The 19,812-nt window shown below is 40.7% G+C and overlaps 2 protein-coding genes across 2 annotated transcripts in view; one reads left to right on the top strand and one right to left on the bottom strand.

Annotated features, from left to right (window-relative positions):
- Positions 1-1,888: 1,888 nt before the first annotated feature.
- On the bottom strand, positions 1,889-10,278 carry LOC114548463 (hydroxycarboxylic acid receptor 2). Its single transcript, XM_028568436.1, has 3 exons — positions 9,642-10,278; positions 5,227-5,541; positions 1,889-2,404 (listed from the first exon to the last, which is right to left on the bottom strand). The coding sequence occupies exons 1-3, from the start codon at positions 10,035-10,037 to the stop codon at positions 2,024-2,026; spliced, it is 1,092 nt and encodes a 363-aa protein (XP_028424237.1). The 5' UTR covers positions 10,038-10,278; the 3' UTR covers positions 1,889-2,023.
- Positions 10,279-17,047: 6,769 nt separating this feature from the next.
- Positions 17,048-19,812, top strand: part of stxbp4 (syntaxin binding protein 4) — a 54,605-nt gene continuing 51,840 nt past the window's right edge. Inside the window, exon 1 of the mRNA XM_028568502.1 lies at positions 17,048-17,289. Within this exon, the coding sequence (XP_028424303.1) occupies positions 17,234-17,289 (56 nt within the window). The 5' untranslated portion in view covers positions 17,048-17,233. The remainder of the gene's footprint in view (positions 17,290-19,812) is intronic.

The following is a 19,812-nucleotide window of genomic DNA, read 5'->3' on the forward strand; positions in this document are numbered from 1 at the left end:
AACTATACACAACATGGCTGCTGTTACAACATCTGGTCTGAAACATCTGGAAGAATACGAGTTGTTCATGAAGGCATCTCCAGACAGCAGCCAGAATGCAGCAACTTCAGGTACGGCAGAGGAAGGCCAGACACTGGTAAAAACTGGGAGTAGGACTCGGTATTCGGTTTCGGATTCGGCAGAATCTTAACCAGTGGATTCGGTATTCGGCCGAAACCCCAAAAATCTGAATTCGTTGCATACCTAGTTCCATCACATAGGCTTGAGTTACACGCACCTAAGAAGAAGGGCGTGAATAAAGCTGAGTGTGAAAGTGTGTTTCCATCCAAAAAAAACTTGTTGTGCAATGACGTCACGTGCTGTTTTGTGGTCAGATTGGTATATTCAGTTGATTTGAGACATTTTAAGGTGTTTCCGTTCATTTTCGCACTGAATCGCACAACATTCACGCAAGCATTTGCGAACAAAGTTTTGCTAGACAAAATGGATCGCGTCATCTACCAACAAATGATCAATATTGCACAAGTTGTAATAGTGCTGATGTACCAGCTGATAGCCACATATCAAGTTGTAATAGTGCTTATGTACCAGCTGATAGCCACATATCAAGTTGTAATAGTATCTTATGTACCAGCTGATAGCCACATATCAAGTTGTAATAGTGCTGATGTACCAGCTGATAGCCACATATCAAGTTGTAATAGTGCTGATGTACCAGCTGATAGCAACATATCAAGTTGTAATAGTGCTGATGTACCAGCTGATAGCCACATATCAAGTTGTAATAGTGCTTATGTACCAGCTGATAGCCACATATCAAGTTGTAATAGTGCTTATGTACCAGCTGATAGCCACATATCAAGTTGTAATAGTGCTGATGTACCAGCTGATAGCAACATATCAAGTTGTAATAGTGCATATTTAACAGCTGATAGTGACATATCAAGTTGTAATAGTGCATATTTAACAGCTGATAGTGACATATCAAGTTGTAATAGTGCATATTTAACAGCTGATAGTGACATATCAAGTTGTAATAGTGCTTATGTACCAGCTGATAGTGACATATCAAGTTGTAATAGTGCTTATGTACCAGCTGATAGCAACATATCAAGTTGTAATAGTGCTTATGTACCAGCTGATAGCAACATATCAAGCTATAATAAGAAAACAACGACGTTATCAACACATTGCTACGATAATGCAGATGCGCGTAAATGTCCGATGATAACGGAGGCCTGTGGTGTGGGAACGCAAAATTAAATTCAAAAAGTATCTCGTCTCCTCGTTCGTCCACTTCCATCTGTCTCTGTTGACGCCTGCCATGTGTGCAAACAGAGCGGAAATACTGGGCGGAAATAAACTCAAACTTCTTCTTCTTCGTTTTGTGGCGGATTGCAACCATAAAATGACCTAAATCTTAAACGCAATTCATTATTCGTGCGGCAGATAACATTTCCATCAGCGTTTATCGCATAAGCCGTATATATCGATCAAGATAAAATCCGATGAGACCGAACGTATTTCCTTTGAGTCGATATTCATGAATTTCAATCGGATTTTACTGTTTCCATGAGGCTTTTTTCCTTCGATATCACTTAATTTGGATAAAAATGTGTAGATGGAAACATAGCTGTTGTCATGGAGGGAAACAATAGAATTAAAATCCACCTCTGTAATTTGTTCTATCTAGGGATGCACCGAATCCAGGATTTGGCTTTGGATTGGGCTGAATATTGGGCTTTTTGACGGGGTTGGGCTTCTGCCGAACCTTAGAATATTGTCCCAGGGAACCGAACCCTTATACTTTTACTTGAATGAAGTAAACAGTCCCTGTTTACTTCATTCATGTGTTTACTGTGTTCATGGACTGAGGATGGGAGGAGGACAATCTCAACCAGTGGATTCAGGATTCGGCCGAACCCCAAAAATCTGGATTTCGGTGCATCTCTAATTTCATCACATAGGTTTGAGTTACATGCATCTAAGAAGACGTTGTCTCCATCACTGGAGGGAAAGCTCATCACATGGCTTCACTCCCTCTGTCTGTCCTCATGGACTTCAGCTCCTGCTGGGTGGTGGACTGGGTTCCCGACGTGGACTGCGCGTTCTCACCGTCGTCGCCTGCGTCCTTTCCGCAGCGAAGGGCGCGCGGCAGCGAGCTGCACAGGGCCTTCCTGAACATGGAGCTGGAGAAGACGTAGACGATGGGGTCCAGGGCCGAGTTCAGGAAGTTCAGCCCCAGGGACACGATGTTGAGCTGGGTGAAGGTGTAGAAGGAGGAGCAGTCCAACGGGCGGTACGAACGGATGTACCACACCCCGATAGTCGTCACCGTGGTGGGCAGGAAGCACACCATGAACACCGCCACGATGGCAACGCACACTCGCATCGCCTTGCGCACCTTAGAATAGAACAGAATAGAATAGAATAGAATGGAATACACTTTATTGCCCCCGAGGGGGAAATTTCTCTTGGACATAGTGCTACAATCTGTTGCTTCACAACATGAACATGCAACAGAAAAAAACATTCTAAAATCAACGTAAAATTAAATAAAATCAACGTAAACATGAGACCAACTACGCGTACTAGGACACACATGACAGCACAGACAACACGACATCCTAATAATTAATTGTAATAATTAAAGTGCGAAATGCAAAACGTGCTGGATTTAGTACTGGAGTTCAGCAGCTTGATGGATGTTGGGATAAACGATAACTATCGCTTTACATCTCGGCAAAAAACATTCTTAAATCATTGTAAACATGAGACCAACAAACCGTCCTAGGACACAAAAGAAGGACACAAAAGACAGCACAGACGACACGACATCCTAAGAATCATTTGTAATAATTAAAGTGCGAAATGCAAAAAGTGCCGATTGTATTTATTGCCCCCTGCTCTGCTGGGCTAAGATTTAGTTCTGGAGTTCAGCAGCTTGGATGGACTTTGGGTTAAACGATAACTTTAGTCTGTTTGTTTTACATCTCGGCACACAAAATCTTCTTCTTATTTAGTTTTTTACACTGTGCTTTCATAGTATTCTTTCCTTCCATTTTAATTTGTTTTTATTTCATCTGTATTGTATTTTTAATAATAATGTAAATCAGTATTTTTATTTGTAACCAAAAGCCCTACTAGGGACAAGTGTCGAGAATTAGCTTCGGCTAAAAACACTATGATACATACATCAGATGACTGTTGAAGTTTATCTATTTGTTTGTATCTGTCCCTATCTAAATAAACCTTTAATAATAATTCCTGATGGCAGAAGTTCATATTCAGGAAGGCAAGGGTGTTGAGAGTCTGCAGGGATTATTTCGGCTTGTTTGTACAGGCTCTGTATGGGCTTGTACTCTTTCCTCCCTATTATCCTCTTAGCCAACGTGATATCATGACTTCGCTTCAACTTTGTTGAAATAGGGCTTATCACGGTAGATAGGTGGGGTCTCCCCTAGCTGTAGATAGGTGGGGTCTCCTCTAGCTGTAGATAGGTGGGGTCTCCCCTAGCTGTAGATAGGTGGGGTCTCCCCTAGCTGTAGATAGGTGGGGTCTCCTCTAGCTGTAGATAGGTGGGGTCTCCCCTAGCTGTAGATAGGTGGGGTCTCTCCTAGCTGTAGATAGGTGGGGTCTCCTCTAGCTGGAGATAGGTGGGGTCTCCTCTAGCTGTAGATAGGTGGGGTCTCCCCTAGCTGTAGATAGGTGGGGTCTCCCCTAGCTGTAGATAGGTGGGGTCTCCTCTAGCTGTAGATAGGTGGGGTCTCCCCTAGCTGTAGATAGGTGGGGTCTCCCCTAGCTGTAGATAGGTGGGGTCTCCTCTAGCTGTAGATAGGGGGGTCTCCTCTAGCTGTAGATAGGTGGGGTCTCCTCTAGCTGTAGATAGGTGGGGTCTCCCCTAGCTGTAAATAGGTGGGGTCTCCCCTAGCTGTAAATAGGTAGCTGTAGATAGGTGGGGTCTCCCTAGCTGTAGATAGGTGGGGTCTCCTCTAGCTGTAGATAGGTGGGGTCTCCCCTAGCTGTAGATAGGTGGGGTCTCCTCTAGCTGTAGATAGGTGGGGTCTCCCATAGCTGTAGATAGGTGGGGTCTCCCCTAGCTGTAGATAGGTGGGGTCTCCTCTAGCTGTAGATAGGTGGGGTCTCCTCTAGCTGTAGATAGGTGGGGTCTCCTCTAGCTGTAGATAGGTGGGGTCTCCTCTAGCTGTAGATAGGTGGGGTCTCCTCTAGCTGTAGATAGGGGGGGTCTCCTCTAGCTGTAGATAGGTGGGGTCTCCTCTAGCTGTAGATAGGTGGGGTCTCCTCTAGCTGTAGATAGGTGGGGTCTCCTCTAGCTGTAGATAGGGGGGTCTCCTCTAGCTGTAGATAGGTGGGGTCTCCTCTAGCTGTAGATAGGGGGGTCTCCCTAGCTGTAGATAGGGGGGGCTAGCTGTAGATAGGGGGGGTCTCCTCTAGCTGTAGATAGGGGGGGTCTCCTCTAGCTGTAGATAGGTGGGGTCTCCTCTAGCTGTAGATAGGTGGGCCAACGCATTTTTTGTGCATGCATCATTTTAGTTCGGTGCCACACTGGCAACGCCGCCGCTAGTTAGCTTAGCGTAGTGAATGGAATCCTATGTTGCCGGTTAGCATGTTGTGAGTAAAAGTGAGCCAACAAAAGACAAAAAAACAACCTGATTACTCGCACTGAGACAAAAAATGTGTTGGCCCACCTATCTACAGCCAGGGTAATAAGAACTATTTCAACAAACGGTGGCGTATCCCTTTAAGCAAACGTGACAAGCGGGACACGATCCCTGGTCTCCTGGGTGAAAGTCCCGACCAATCGTTTGACCAATCCTCCCCCTCCGACCAGCCTCCATACGTGGATATTTGGCCTTTCATGCTAATCGCTACCGTTATTTTCTCAGGAGAACTTGGTGTGAATTGACAACCAATCGCATGGTAATGTAAGTCAATGGAGGCCAAACGGCGTTGATAAACACGCTAAAAAGCGAATATGCATCTTGATAACACGCCAAAATGGCATACAAATTGCCGTGTCATACATACGCCACTTACTGACATCAGTCTGTCATAGCTGTCTTGTGTGTGCTGACCAGCCTGCTTTTTAGCTGCACTGTTAAGTTGCCAAACCATGCTGTGATTCCATATCTAATGATGCTCTCCAGAATCGCCCCGTAGAACACGAGCATGATCTGGCTGCTTACTCCGTACAGTCTCAGTCACCTTGTCGGCTTTCCCCATCTGTCGGCCCTTCAGGAAGCTGGAGATCCGAATGGAGCAGAACAGCAGCATGGCCATCGGGATGATGAACTCCACCACCGTCAGGATGCGGTGCATGCCGACCAGGATGATGATGGCTCGCGACGCCTCTTTGTAAGATGTGAAGAAGAAGCATTGGGTGCTGCTGCCGCTGCCCTTGATGTGGTTGTACGCCAGCATGGGAACCCGAGGACTGATCACCAGCAGCCAGACAAACACCGACACGAACACCGCCTGGCGCTTAGTCATGCGGTTGAACCGGTGGTGAGGGTGGACCACCTGCAAGTAAAAGGACAGGGATGGTGCATCATTTTACATCTACAGTACAGGCCAAAAGTTTGGACCCACCTTCTCATTCAATGCGTTTCCTTTTTATTTTCATGACTATTTACATTGTAGATTCTCATTGAAGGCATCAAAACTATGAATGAACACATATGGAATTATGTACTTAACAAAAAAGTGTGAAATAACTGAAAACATGTCTTATATTTTAGATTCTTCAAAGTAGCCACCCTTTGCTTTTTTATTAATAAGGGAAATAATTCCACTAATTAACCCTGACGAGGCACACCTGTGAAGGTAAAACCATTTCAGGTGACTACCTCATGAAGCTCATTGAGAGAACACCAAGGGTTTGCAGAGTTATCAAAAAAAGCAAAGGGTGGCTACTTTGAAGAATCTAAAATATAAGACATGTTTTCAGTTATTTCACACTTTTTTGTTAAGTACATAATTCCATATGTGTTCATTCATAGTTTTGATGCCTTCAGTGAGAATCTACAATGTAAATAGTCATGAAAATAAAAAGGAAACGCATTGAATGAGAAGGTGTGTCCAAACTTTTGGCCTGTACTGTATCTATTATCCAATCCCTCCAGATAAACGTGATTATGCGATCGCATTATTCAATGCATAATCAGCATTTTTTGGTTTTGTGGATGAATAAGTAGGACGAAATTAGCCGTGTGGCCACACAGAGGAAAGTTTCCGGATTCAGGAATTTGCCACTTCCCCTTTTTCACCTTCTTCCCTTTTTTCTGTAGAATTAAATCTGTGTTGGGGGAAAAACCACGAACCAGGAACGCATTTTTTTGCCAATTTCCGCGCAAAATATGCAGGGCTTGCATGATTTCGTTGGCAAAAAAGTCCCATAATATATCTTAGCAGAAAATTGAAAAAGAGCAGCCATTTTCCCCTGTTGCCATGGGAACGTTATGAAGTGATGTAATTACGCAACGTGAACATCATCGAAAGGCAGGGTGTTGGGGGAAATCACTTTTTTTTCTCTTTTTCATCAAACCGTAATTTTTGCAAGTTCCCGCAATTTTATTGCTTAAAATTGCATAAATATCATATAGAGCATATTCCATCGCATTTTTAAAGAAAACCTGCCGCATAATAAAGGATTTTTTTCCGGCAACAATCACAAAAATATGCATTTTTCTGGAAGGACTGATTATGTATTTTGCACTATTTATAGTTATTTTTTTAGATTCTTTGACTTTATTGTCAGAGTCAGATTGGCAGAGTACAAGTACAAATACAACGAAATGCAGTTTGCGTCTAACCAGAAGTGTTAAAAGAGCAGAAAAGTGCAACGTGATATACAAAGTATAGACAGGTGGTGCATAGATAGGACAAGAAACATAGTGCAGTGTTGACAGTAGTATACAGTTGGTATACAAAAGGTGGTTTAGAGTAATATAAATAAAATATGAATATGTGCAGTGTATTAGCAGTTACCTTATAAGTATTATGTATTACTCTGTACATACTTACTGTGACCTGTACATTATGCCATTTCATATTCATCTATTTATTCATCTGCATATATATTATCCCCACCTGTGAATACATATTAGTTATTGCTCTACTTCTTATTTTATCTATTTCTTTGTGTATTTTTCTATCCAATTTATATTTTATGTGCACTTTTGTTATTATGCTGCATTGAACTGCTGCTGTGACAAGTGAATTCCTCCATTGTGGGATCAATAAAGTCCATCATATCTTATCATTTAGGAGCAACAATGTGTCAAAGAGCAGAATACACATTCAACATTTGTCCAGTTATTAAAAAACCGACTCCTGGCATATATATTTTCTCTCTTTTTGTTAATAGATTCCCTGTCACAGACGTCACATACTGACTGCTCCTCTGAGTCCACAACAGTGGCAAAAAGCAACTAATGAATTACTCAATTCTCATGTAATTCTGTCAATTTACCCGCCAACATGACAGGTAGATTGACAGTTTCACCTGCCAATGGGTGAGGGTGGTAGCCTAGAAATCTAGACCACCCTAGCTGTAATGTAATGTAATCTGCAGCCAGGGTCAGTCTAGTCTAGCAACTCTCCGTTGGCTTACGAGCTGGAAAAACCAAACTATAGTCAGGCCAATTACATCATGTGTATAGAGTTGGTGGGTGGGGCTTATGGCTGCTGCTGCTGCTGGAGAACAGAGGTCTTCTGGAAGACTTGGAGTTCAGCTTTTCTTTAAGAAGAGAACAAAGAATGGCACTGAAGTCATTCTTAAAAAAGGAAGAGATGTTCGGAGTTTAAAGTTTAATCTAACTAGCGTTTCTCTGGTTGGTTGTAGCATTATCCTATTGCGTGCAGAGAGAATTTGAAAGACAACTGTTCATCCCGCCCTCAAGATTGAGCCCTGCCAATGAATGGTGAGTTCCCAGACCCAACACCTTGATGTGGGTCTGGCTTGTCAGGCTATGAGGGTGGACCACCTGGAGGAAAAGGACAGTGATGGTGCATCATTTTACATCATGTAGGAGCAAAAACTGTGTCAAAACGCTAGGGATGTTGGTTCATGGTCCAAGAAACCTGTACGTAACTGTTATCTATGAAAGTCTGCACACCAGCCACACACTGACCAATCAGGATACATTTTCCAGTTAGGGCTCCAACTAACTATTATTTCCATTGTCGATTAGTATGTTGAACTTTAACTCAAGGGCTAGTTCTGATGTTTTTTGCCAAAGTTTATCCCTCGCCTTGCAAAACTGTTTCAGAAAACAACAACAAACTTGCAAGCTACACCCTGAAAATGTCAAGTATTTAAGAAAACTTTGGATGTTGCAACAAGGCAGGCCTGCTTGGTTCTTTCAGGGAATGATTGTAAATATTTACAAAGAATATGTTTAGGACATTTCCTCTCTAACTGGGAGGCAGTTGTGTAGTCTACGTGATACACAAGTATACGCAGTATACCCACTAAGAAAGCTCCAGGATTTCCATATACCCACTTAAAAATGTGCAATGATTTCTCATCTTTCATTGACCTGCTGAGCACAGTGCGTAGTGTGCTGATGCCTGGGGGAGGACACCCAGACTCCACACTTTGATATGTACAGTACAGGCCAAAAGTTTGGACACACCTTCTCATTCAATGCGTTTCCTTTTTATTTTCATGACTATTTACATTGTAGATTCTCACTGAAGGCATCAAAACTATGAATGAACACATATGGAATTATGTACTTAACAAAAAAGTGTGAAATAACTGAAAACATGTCTTATATTTTAGATTCTTCAAAGTAGCCACCCTTTGCTTTTTTTATTAATAAGGGAAATAATTCCACTAATTAACCCTGACAAAGCCCACCTGTGAAGGTAAAACCATTTCAGGTGACTACCTCATGAAGCTCATTGAGAGAACACCAAGGGTTTGCAGAGTTATCAAAAAAAGCAAAGGGTGGCTACTTTGAAGAATCTAAAATATAAGACATGTTTTCAGTTATTTCACACTTTTTTGTTAAGTACATAATTCCATATATGTGATTCCAATATTTTGGCTAAGTCCTGGATCTTCTAGCCTCGTGAGACCGTCCTGATCTGGCGAGCTCCAGTTTTCCACTCGCAGATCAGTCTGGCATCTTGAGATAGAGAAAATTTGGAGCCGTTAGCCAAACGACCGGGCCAATCAGCGTTGGTTTTGAGGTGGGTTAGGTGGTGATAGACCGATGGTTTATCCAATCAGCTAAACAGTATTTTCAGACAGCGGTCCGGGAACCTGAAATGGGGTCTTTTATTCCTAAATTCTCGTTACACAAACGGCAAATATCCTTTAGCGACATGTTGCTAGCTTGCTGAGCTAACGAGCTATGCTTTGCCTGCAGCAGCAGGGGCGGGCTTGTGGTTGTATTTTCATACGCTTCTTGGATCTGATTGGTTGATTTGGCCTGTCTATCACCAACATAGGTGATAGACAGATGGTTCATCCAATCAACTAACCAGGATTTCCGCCCCTTCCCAAAAGTTCTCCAACGGAAAGTTTCCAGATGGATATGCCGAGCTAATGCAATCCTACCTACAGCACCTTCAACCAACACTGCTTTAAAACTACTAGAAATGGTAGTTACCTTAAAGTAGCGGTAAATTGCCACCACAGTCATGAGTGCGATGCTGGCCGTGCGGTTGGAAAACATCAGGAAGAGGTTGATCCGGCACATACCGTCTCCAAACACCCAGTGGCCTCTGAGCAAGGCGTCGATCCTCAGCGGCAGACTCACCAGAACCATGAAGTCGGCAATGACCAGGTTGAAGAGGAACAGGGTGTTGGGGTTCCAGGACTTCAGTTTAAAGCAGAAGATCCACAGGGCCACTACATTTCCCAGAATCCCCAGTATGACGTCGATGGTGAGCACTGGGGGCAAAATCACACCTTCCAGTTGGATACCGACTGGAGGGCAACCAAGAATCGGGGTCGTTGAGTTTAACATTGTGGTGGTGAAGTTTTCATTTGGCTCCGTTGGCATTTTGGCAGGTTTTAATGTGTATTTATTTGTACCGGGAATAGACGAATTGTTGTGCAGAAAAATGTACAATAAAACAGTAGAAATAAGTTTATATTTAGGTGCTTCTATTAAAAAGAGGAGTGGGTTTTGTGGTTGAATAAGTAGGACGAAATTAGCCGTGTGGCCACACAGAGGAAAGTTTCCGGATTCAGGAAATTTGCCAGTTCCCCTTTTTCACCTTCTTCCCTTTTTTCTGTAGCATGAAATCTGTGTTGGGGAAAAAAACAAAGAGTATATTTGTGTTGGTACAGGAACCAGTTTTTTTTCACTTCTCCAAAAAACTAAACACATTGAGACCAATGCACTTTCACCTAATATTTCATATGAAAAAAAAAAATGCTAAAATGGATAACTCCTGATAAAAGTGGTTGATTATAACGTTATATGATTTATTTTATATTTTAAAGTTCAGTTTTTCAACCTTCCTGTTGTCAGTTTTAAAATCAAAATCAACATTTCTGATCCTCTGAATAAAAACAGAAAAATGGGTTCCAATATCCAATTTTTAATTTTTTGTCGGCTTGATAAATTAAAAGAAATTTGATCTTTAAACTGTTTTTCAAATTTTCAAATTTGACCCCTTTTCAAATGTTCTATGTCAAAAATATGGGTGTCTTTAACCAAATTGCCTAAAAATAACATACTTACATACATGAAACAGGCTGTGATCATCCATCAACATACGTTTCTCTGATCTTAACCATTAGTTTTTTTTAAACTCAAATTAGGTATAATTTCACATAAATGAGGTTAATTGACCATGAATTCCAAGAATATGTGTTAAACTGGAGTTAATAAGTTAGAATGAAGTTGGCTAAGAAGATGTAGACAGAATTAAGTAATACATTAACTAAATATATTATTACTTTATGCTTCATAAACAGGCAAGACAACAACACAACAAGTGCATGACCGACAGGAAGACAACACAAGGATTAAGATTAAGTCATTGGGTAGATTTACAATTTCGGCGTCTCGGATCTAAACCGTTGAACTCTACGCACACACACACACACAGACACAGAGACACAGACACAGACACACACACACACAGAAACACACACAGACACACGCAGACATACACACACACACACACACACAGACAGACACACACACACACACACACACACACACAGAAACACACACACACACAGACACACACAGACACAGGCACACACACACACACACACACACACATACACACACACACACACACAGACACAGACACACACATGCACACAGAGACACAAACACAGACACACACACACACACAGACACACACACACACACACACACACACACACACACACACACACACACACACACACACACACACACACAGACACACAGACACACAGACACAGAAACACACACAGACACACACGCAGACAGACACACACACACACACACACACACACACAGAAACACACACAGAAACACACACAGACACAGAAACACACACAGACACACACACGCAGACAGACACACACACACACAGAAACACACACAGAAACACATACACAGACAGACAGACACACACAGACACAGACGCAGACACACACACACAGACACACACACAAACTGACACACACACACACACACACACATACACACACACACTGACACACACACAACACAGAGACACAAACACAGACACACACGCACACAGAGACACACACACACACACACACACACAAAGTACAATATTTCTCTCTGAAATGTAGCGGAGTAGAAGTAGAAAGTGGCACGTAAAGAAAAGACTCAAGTAAAGTACAAAGTACCTCAACATCTGGTACTGCAGTACAAGTACTGTAGTAAATGTACTTAGTTACATTCCACCGTTACAAACTCATGCTATTAAAATAAGTTTAAAATGTGTTAAAACTCAATTTCATGCATAGTATCAAATCATAGCAAGAGTTATCTCAAGACACTTTACAGATAGAGTAGGTCTAGACATAAAAAATAAAAAACATAGGTTAATTAAGATTATATATGTCTAAAAACATATAAAAGTGGATTACAGAAACATGCCGAACTCACCACCAGTTAGCCGAGTGATAAACAGTTTACAAACTGCTGTCTGTGTATTTATGTGTCTCAGAGGATGTTCCTGTGTGTCATCACCTCTGTCGTCAGCTAGTTACCACACAAGAACTAGTACACACGTGTACGCAAAGTGTATTTCAGAAAGTTAAAAAATCCTATACGAATTTTCATCCTCTTATGAACGATAATTTAGTTCTTTTTGTAGGATTTTTGGTCCGTGTAACGCTCATCAGTTCAATTTTTATAAGCACAAACGGACATCTTGAAAAACTGAAAAATGGGTTCAAATATTAAATATTTAGATTTTTTTCCACCTTGACAAATTAAAAAAATCTTTAATTTATTAACTCCAGTTTAACACATTTTCTTGGAATTCATGGTCAATTAACCTCATTTATGTGAAAATATACCTAATTTGAGTTTTAAAAAAAACTCAAATTATTTAGACTAATGGTTAAGATCAGAGAAACGTATGTTGATGGTTGATCACAGCCTGTTTCGTGTATGTAAGTATGTTATTTTTAGGCAATTTGGTTAAAGACACCCATATTTTTGACATAGAAAAAAAAGGTCAAATTTGAAAATTGGAAAAACAGTTTAAAGATCCAATTTTTTAATTTGTCAAGGTGGAAAAAAATGAAAAATTGGATATTTGAACCCATCTTTTTGCATTACACTGACCATTTTTTGTCAAATTTTTCATTTTTTTTCCACCTTGACAAATTGGACATCATCACACAGGTGACAGGTCATTAACTGCATATGGACCAAAAAAACAAACAAACTGATAGAGGGGTTAGGGGTGCTTGCAACTGATGGTTTTGAGTGTGTGTGTGTGTGTGGGGGGGAGGGCGCAAGGCGTAGCTTGGCGGAACGAGGGAGAGAATACCATTGCAGTATTAAATAATTGGAGCTCAGACGCAATTTTGTAATTTTCTGATCCTCTGAATAAAAACAGAAAAATGGGTTCCAACATCCAATCCAATATCCATATTTTTTCCACCTTGACAAATTAAAAAAATTGGATCTTTAAAACTGTTTTTCCAATTTTCAAAGTTGACTCCTTTTCAAATTTTCTATGTAAAGAATATGGGTGTCTTTAACCAAATTGCCTAAAAATAACATATTTACATACACGAAACAGGCTGTGATCATCCATCAACATACGTTTCTCTGATCTTAACCATTAGTCATAATAATTTCTGGGTTTTTTTTAAACTCAAATTAGGTATATTTTCACATAAATGAGGTTAATTGACCATGAATTCCAAGAATTTGTGTTAAACTGGAGTTAACAAGTTAGAATGAAGTTGGCTAAGAAGATGTAGACAGAATTAAGTAAGGATAAAAACTGAAAAATCAGTTTAAAGATCCAATTTTTTAATTTGTCAAGGCGGAAAAAAACTGACAAATTGCATATTTTAACCCATTTTTCTGTTTTTCCAAATGTCCGTTTGTGATTAGAAAATTTAACTGATAAGCGTTACACTGACCATTTTTACAGTCCTACTAGAATGGCTGCTACATATTATATCTAAGGAGACTTGTACAATTGATCACTTTCATTGAATTTCGGGTGAAAATTGAAATGGTTTCAAATCAGTATCCTGACTAAACATACATATGTTCCTCTGATCTTAACTATTAGTCAAAATAATTCATAATTTCTGCTTTTTTAACTCAAATATTTGGTATAATACTATGTCAATTCCAAAAAAAAAAAATCCCACATCAAAATAAATACAGAACTAGACAAATATCTCTTCAAATAAATAAATTAAGAAGACATTGAGTACAAGTAGCAGAACAGGTAATTAATCAAAGTACAAGTAGCTCAACATAGTTCAGTACTTGAGTGAGTGTACTTTAGAATAGATTATATTAGATTCAACTTTTTTGTGATTGTGCAGAGTACAAGTACAAGACAACGAAATGCAGTGTGCCTCCAAACAGAAGTGCAAAAAGCAGAAAAGTGCAACGTCATATACAAGTATAGACAGGTAGTGCATAGGCAGGACAAGAAATATATTACAGCGTTATAAGAGCAGAATAGATATGGCTATGTAATATGAACATTGTATAAACAACATGTACACATACGTGCAATGTAGTAGCAGTGATATTATACTAGTATTAAAAATAATATAGATATATGCAGTGTATTAGCAGAATATATAACAAGAAAAACTGAATAAATACGGATATTCTGAATAAACCATGTAGAAATATGTACAGTATGTAGAGCTATGTGCAGTGTGGCAACATTATAAGAGTAGTAAGAATAAGTGTATGTGCAGTATTAAATTAGCTACTTTGGCTAAAGCTAAATCTGCTAACCAAAGCCACAACATTCAGCTAAAATGATCTGACCCAGATTTCAAGAGAAACATGTACCAAATAAACGGTGTTTGGTGTTTTTTTGCCCCCAATGTCGCCTTCCAGGCAATGCAACAATGGTTATGTTTAGGGTTAAGGTTAGGGGTTAGCTGTCTGGAAGGTGACGTTGGAGGCAAAAAACACCATTGAGCCAAAGAAACCAATGTTTTTTAGTCAATGACAGGTCACATTTCCTGTCAATTTCCTGCCACTGTCGTCTCTTGCTGAGGCACTGCAAGTCAAAAGGTGCTTGAAATTTAGAAATTTGTAGCCTTTCTGGGTACAAATGTACAAATGTTGGAGGAAGTTTAGAAATCACAGGATTCCTGTTGTTGCTGGTAGATGTGACGCATCAGCATGTTGTCATTTTCCAGAAATGTGCCAGTACTCAGCAGTCCTATAAGTACTTCTGTTTTTTGTTGTTCTAGCTGTCATTATGCTGTCTTATTGACTTCTGTCTGTTAATGTATCCTGTACTAATGTCTTGATGTTAGCTGTTGCTCTGGTCTTAACCCTTGTGTTTCCCTCGGGTCAAATGTGAACTGTTTTCAAAGTTTTTTATATCAGAAATATGGGTTTCTTTGAACCAAAATGCCCAGAAATAACATAGATGCATGGATGATCTTTGCATGTAAAATTCACGATTACTTTAATTGAATTTTGGGAGTTTTATTCCATTTTATAAACATGTTTAAAGGTGCAGTAGGTAAGCCTTATAAAACTACTTTTCTGCCATATTTGCTGAAACTGACCCTATGTTCCAGTAGAACTACATGAAGCAGGTCATTTAAAAATAAATCCAGCTCCTCTGGCTCCACCTACAGTCTGGAGTGCGATCTGCAAAAATCCACTGCTCTCTGTTCAGATGCACCAATCAGGGCCAGGGGGAGTGTCTAACTGTTCAGATGTACCAATCAGGGCCAGGGGGAGTGTCTAACTGTTCAGATGCACCAATCAGGGCCAGGGGGGGTGTGTTACTGCGTGTCAATCACTGCTCATGCACACGCATTCATTCTCCCTTCTGGGGGGAGGGGCTTATGAGACCGTTTTGTGCTTTAGTGATGATTTAGTGATTCACTCAACATCTTAACTATTAGTCAAAATAATTAATAATTTCTGCTTTTTTTAAATAAGGTATAATGTCATATAAATTAAGTTTATTGACCATGAATTTAAAAATAAAATTTTGAAAAAAGTGTCAAAAGCATTAAAAAAAAAACTGCTGTTTCTGCTGTAAAAAGCACAAATAATTCGAATTCACTTTTGACATGGATGGACAACAAGTTCATGGTGAACAGTAAGACAACACAAGGGTTAAGACTGGGCCGAGAAATCTCTGAATACTAAAGCTGGCACAGCTCTCACTTTCTCCCTGTTCCTCTTCCCCCTTTTTTTTTTTTTTTTGCATTCCCATCTGTCTTTTTTTAATCTCACAAACATTTCCCAGTGATGATTCATAGCTTATTGTGTACTCAGTCAAATGAAATTTGAATTTCAATCCATGTGTGCTGAATCCAACCTGCTGGCTTGATACTTAAAGAAACGGCAGTGTTGTCAGCGTAACGTTTGAGTTATCCTTCCGAATGCATTTCTGAAACCCCAAAGAGGCAACTCGTTAAGCTCCTTCCAGTGTTTTTAACTATAATGCTCTAATCTCTCAGCTGGAGGAAGAACACGTCTTAGGAAAATGTTTAAAGTTTCATCTTCTGTGTGTGTGTGTGTGTGTGTGTGTGTGTGTGTGTGTGTGTGTGTGTGTGAGTGTGTCTGTGTGTGTGTGTGTGTGTGAGTGTGTGAATGTGTCTCTTTGTGTCTGTGTGTGTGAGTGTGAGTGTGTCTCTGTGTGAGTGTGTCTCTGTGTGTGTGTGTGTGAGAAAGAGTGTGTGTGTGTGTGCATGTGCTTATGTGTGTGTGTCTCTGTGTGTGCATGTCTATGTGTGTATGTGTGTATATATGTGTGTCTCTCTGTGTGTGTGTGTGTGTGTGAGTGTGTGAGTGTGTCTCTGTGTGTCTGTGTGTGTGTGTGAGTGTGTGTGTGTGTGTGTGTGTGTGTGTGAGAAAAGTGTGTGTGTGTGTGTGTGCATGTGCTTGTGTGTGTGTGTCTCTGTGTGTGCATGTCTATGTGTGTATGTGTGTATATATGTGTGTCTCTGTGTGTGTGTGTGTGAGAGCGAGTGTGTGTGTGTATATGTGTGTCTCTGCGTATGTGTGTCTCTGTGTGTGTATGTGTGTGTCTCCGCGTATGTGTGTCTCTGTGTGTGTTTGTGTGTGTGTCCCTTTGTGTGTGTCTGTGTCTTTGTGTGTCTCTCTCTGTGTGTGTGTCTCTCTGTTTGTGTGTGGGTGTGCGTGTGTGTGTGCATGTGCATGTGCTTGTGTGTGTGTGTGTGTCTCTGTGTGTGTGTGTGTGTGTGTGTGTGTGTCTCTGCGCGTGTGTGTCTCTGTGCATGTGCTTGTGTGTGTGTGTGTGTGTACTTGTGTGTGTGTGACGGACGGGTATCAGCACGGATTAGTGAGTAAAGGTAAGCGTGTGTCTCTCCCTGTCTAGGCGGATTTCCATCCTTCTTCTCTTCACTCTGGTCACACACCCCGACCTCGTTTGAACTGCCGTTGCCGTCTCATCTCATCCCATCTCGTCCTCTGAACCACCCGCTGCCGTCTCATGGCGCCGTAACACTTGTGTGTGTGTTTGTGTGCGATTGGTCGGTTGTTTTTTTTTGGTCTCGATCCATCGTGCGATGCCATTTTTCCCTCAGGACGCCGAGCGATTCGATGGGCTGTCTCTCCTCTACTGGTAAGCTAATTCCCCTTCTGCTCCTCCCTCCTTCCCTCTCTCCCTCCCTCCCTTCCCTCCTTCCTTATCTCCTTTTTTTATTTAAAAGAGAGACAGAAACCCGTCTCCTTTAAAGGTGGTTTAAAGCTTTTTATTGTTCTGCCTTGATCTTTGGCTGTGGCTCACAGACTTGAGAGGTGAAATAGGTTTACAGCTTGTTTACCAGCAGATGCCTCTGACTTTAAGTCCACATGCTTGTGTACAGTTCTGGGTCATGCATGTAAGAGCAGTTTTAAAGAGACATACCAACGTTTTTCTAATAACACATTCAATCAGTAGGGATTCAGTGCAGTTACATTTCTGAGACTTTATCAGTCCTTCCAGAAAAATGTGGAGTTTTTTTGTGATTGTGGCGGGCAAAAATCCTTGGTTATGCGGCACGTTTTCTTAAAAAATGCGATGGATTATGCGGGATATTTATGCAAATTTTATGCAATGAAATTGCCCCCCCCCAACACCTTGCTTTTCAATGATGTTCACGTCACGTAATTACGTCATTTCATAATGTTCCCATGGCAACAGGGCTAAATGGCTGCTCTTGTGTGAAGTAAACGCAACATTTTTCAACTTTCTGCTAAGATATGTAATGGGACTTTTTTTGCAACGAAAATGCGGAGATTATGAAATCATGCAAACCCCGCATATTTTGCGTGGAAATTGACAATTTATGCAGCGAAAGTGCGGCATATTTGAAAAAATTTGACTTTGGCTGATTATGCGTTGAATTTTGCGATCGCGTAATCACGTTTTTCTAGAGGGAATGCTTTATGCTTTTCATCCACTTGATCTCAGAGAGTGATTGTAGCGATGGCAGAAATGACGTCCTGATATCTAAACCAGAGAAGGTAACACGTGGTTAACGTTGTGAAACGGTCCCAGTTTGGTTAGGGTTTAGACACCAAAACTACTGAGTTAAATTGATAAAAAGATGGAGGTTTGGGTTCAAATCAGACGTGACTTCGCTTCCTAAAGGTGACCACGTGATGCAGAACGTGACATAACTCCGTTTGTTTCCTTTTATTTTCAAACGGGACATGACCCCCGGTCTCCTGGGTGGAAGTCCTGTGTTTGTTTGACCCCCCCCCCCAACCTGCCTCCTTACCAGGACATCTGGCCCGTCAGAACTACTACGGCCACTAGAGGGCGCCGCCACTACAAACCTAAATAAAGGGCAGAATTGCTGCTTGAACAAACTACTCATGTGGGTGTTTTTTCAACACGGTCTCACGGCAGTACGTGAGATGGTCACGTTATTTTTTATCTATTGATACATGTTCAATGCGGTATCCAAATTTTGATACCGTCAAACATCCTCCCTATTTTACTGCGTAAAATGACCAAACTGTTGGCTTGTGCACCGTTTAGAAACTGAATACCAAACACTAATACTGGAACAACAATAACATAACAACTTACAAAAAAACTACTTTCTCCTCCACACTATCACGTGATGAAAACCACACATAATTACATATATTATATTTAATCCTTGTCTCCTATATAAGTGCATTGCATTTTTTTTTAATGACGGTACTGAAACTGACACTGTTGCTATTTTTAAGACCCCGCGGTATACCGTATTACTGCCAATCCTGAATTGTTTGACCCATCCACCCCCCCAACCAACCTACTTAGGCGGATTTTCGGCATTTCATACTACTCGCTACCGTAGACGTGCTGTGACCACAACATATTCTTCCCATTTAAATACATTAGTTTACATTTTCGTGCTGGCCACCACGAAAAAAAAACGTCCCCGTGAACACGTATCAATAGATTAAATAACGTGACCATTTCACAAAATGCCATGAGACTGGGTTGGTTTTTTGGGGGAAGGGAGTCATAAATCTCAGTCCGAGCTGTCTTTTTCCCGTCTTGACTTTGCAACAAAATGGGGGCGTTTTTCCGGGGAAGAATCCTTATTGCTATACAGTTGATATAGTTTCATGTAAGACGAGACAAAATACATGTTCAATTTGTACCTGGTCAATACACCACGCTGTCTTTTTGTCTGTATGGACAGTTTTCAACTTTAACTTTAACTTTTCTTCAAGTCTTTTACTAGTGTCTATGTATAGTTAAATAATGATTATTCTATTTTTGATATATTGTGTAGCCTGTTGTACTTGAATAGATATAGAATTTGCACTGACACTATCTTGCACTATGATACCATTGCACCTTTCTGCATGTTTTCCACACCGCTCCTTTAAACATGCTTCAACCTAACTTTACTGTAAGGGCACACTATTGAAATCTTTGTATTTTTGTAGTATGTACAGTATGTGTGCTTGGATGTCATCTGTCTGTGTGCCTATGTGTATGTATGTTGTGTATCAGCTATTGGACACCTTAATTTCCTCCTGGATAAATATCTATATGTATATCTATCTATCTATGGTATTAGCTGACGGACAATTGACCTTCTCTCATGCGATCACTTAGTGATGCTTTTGAAGTGAAGAGGCCAAAGCGTTTGTTTGC

The sequence above is a fragment of the Perca flavescens genome, chromosome 21 (genome assembly GCF_004354835.1).
Source record: "Perca flavescens isolate YP-PL-M2 chromosome 21, PFLA_1.0, whole genome shotgun sequence".
Classification (NCBI taxonomy): domain Eukaryota; kingdom Metazoa; phylum Chordata; class Actinopteri; order Perciformes; family Percidae; genus Perca; species Perca flavescens.

Bases quoted from the DNA above. Each gene is read 5' to 3' on its own strand.
- LOC114548463 (XM_028568436.1), bottom strand. From the start codon at position 10,037: ATGCCAACGGAGCCAAATGAAAACTTCACCACCACAATGTTAAACTCA. The intron at 5,542-9,641 runs GTAACTACCATT...TTTTACTTGCAG, and splicing joins CAATTTACCGCTACTTTAAG to GTGGTCCACCCTCACCACCG. The intron at 2,405-5,226 runs GTGACTGAGACT...TTCTATTCTAAG, and splicing joins AGATGGGGAAAGCCGACAAG to GTGCGCAAGGCGATGCGAGT.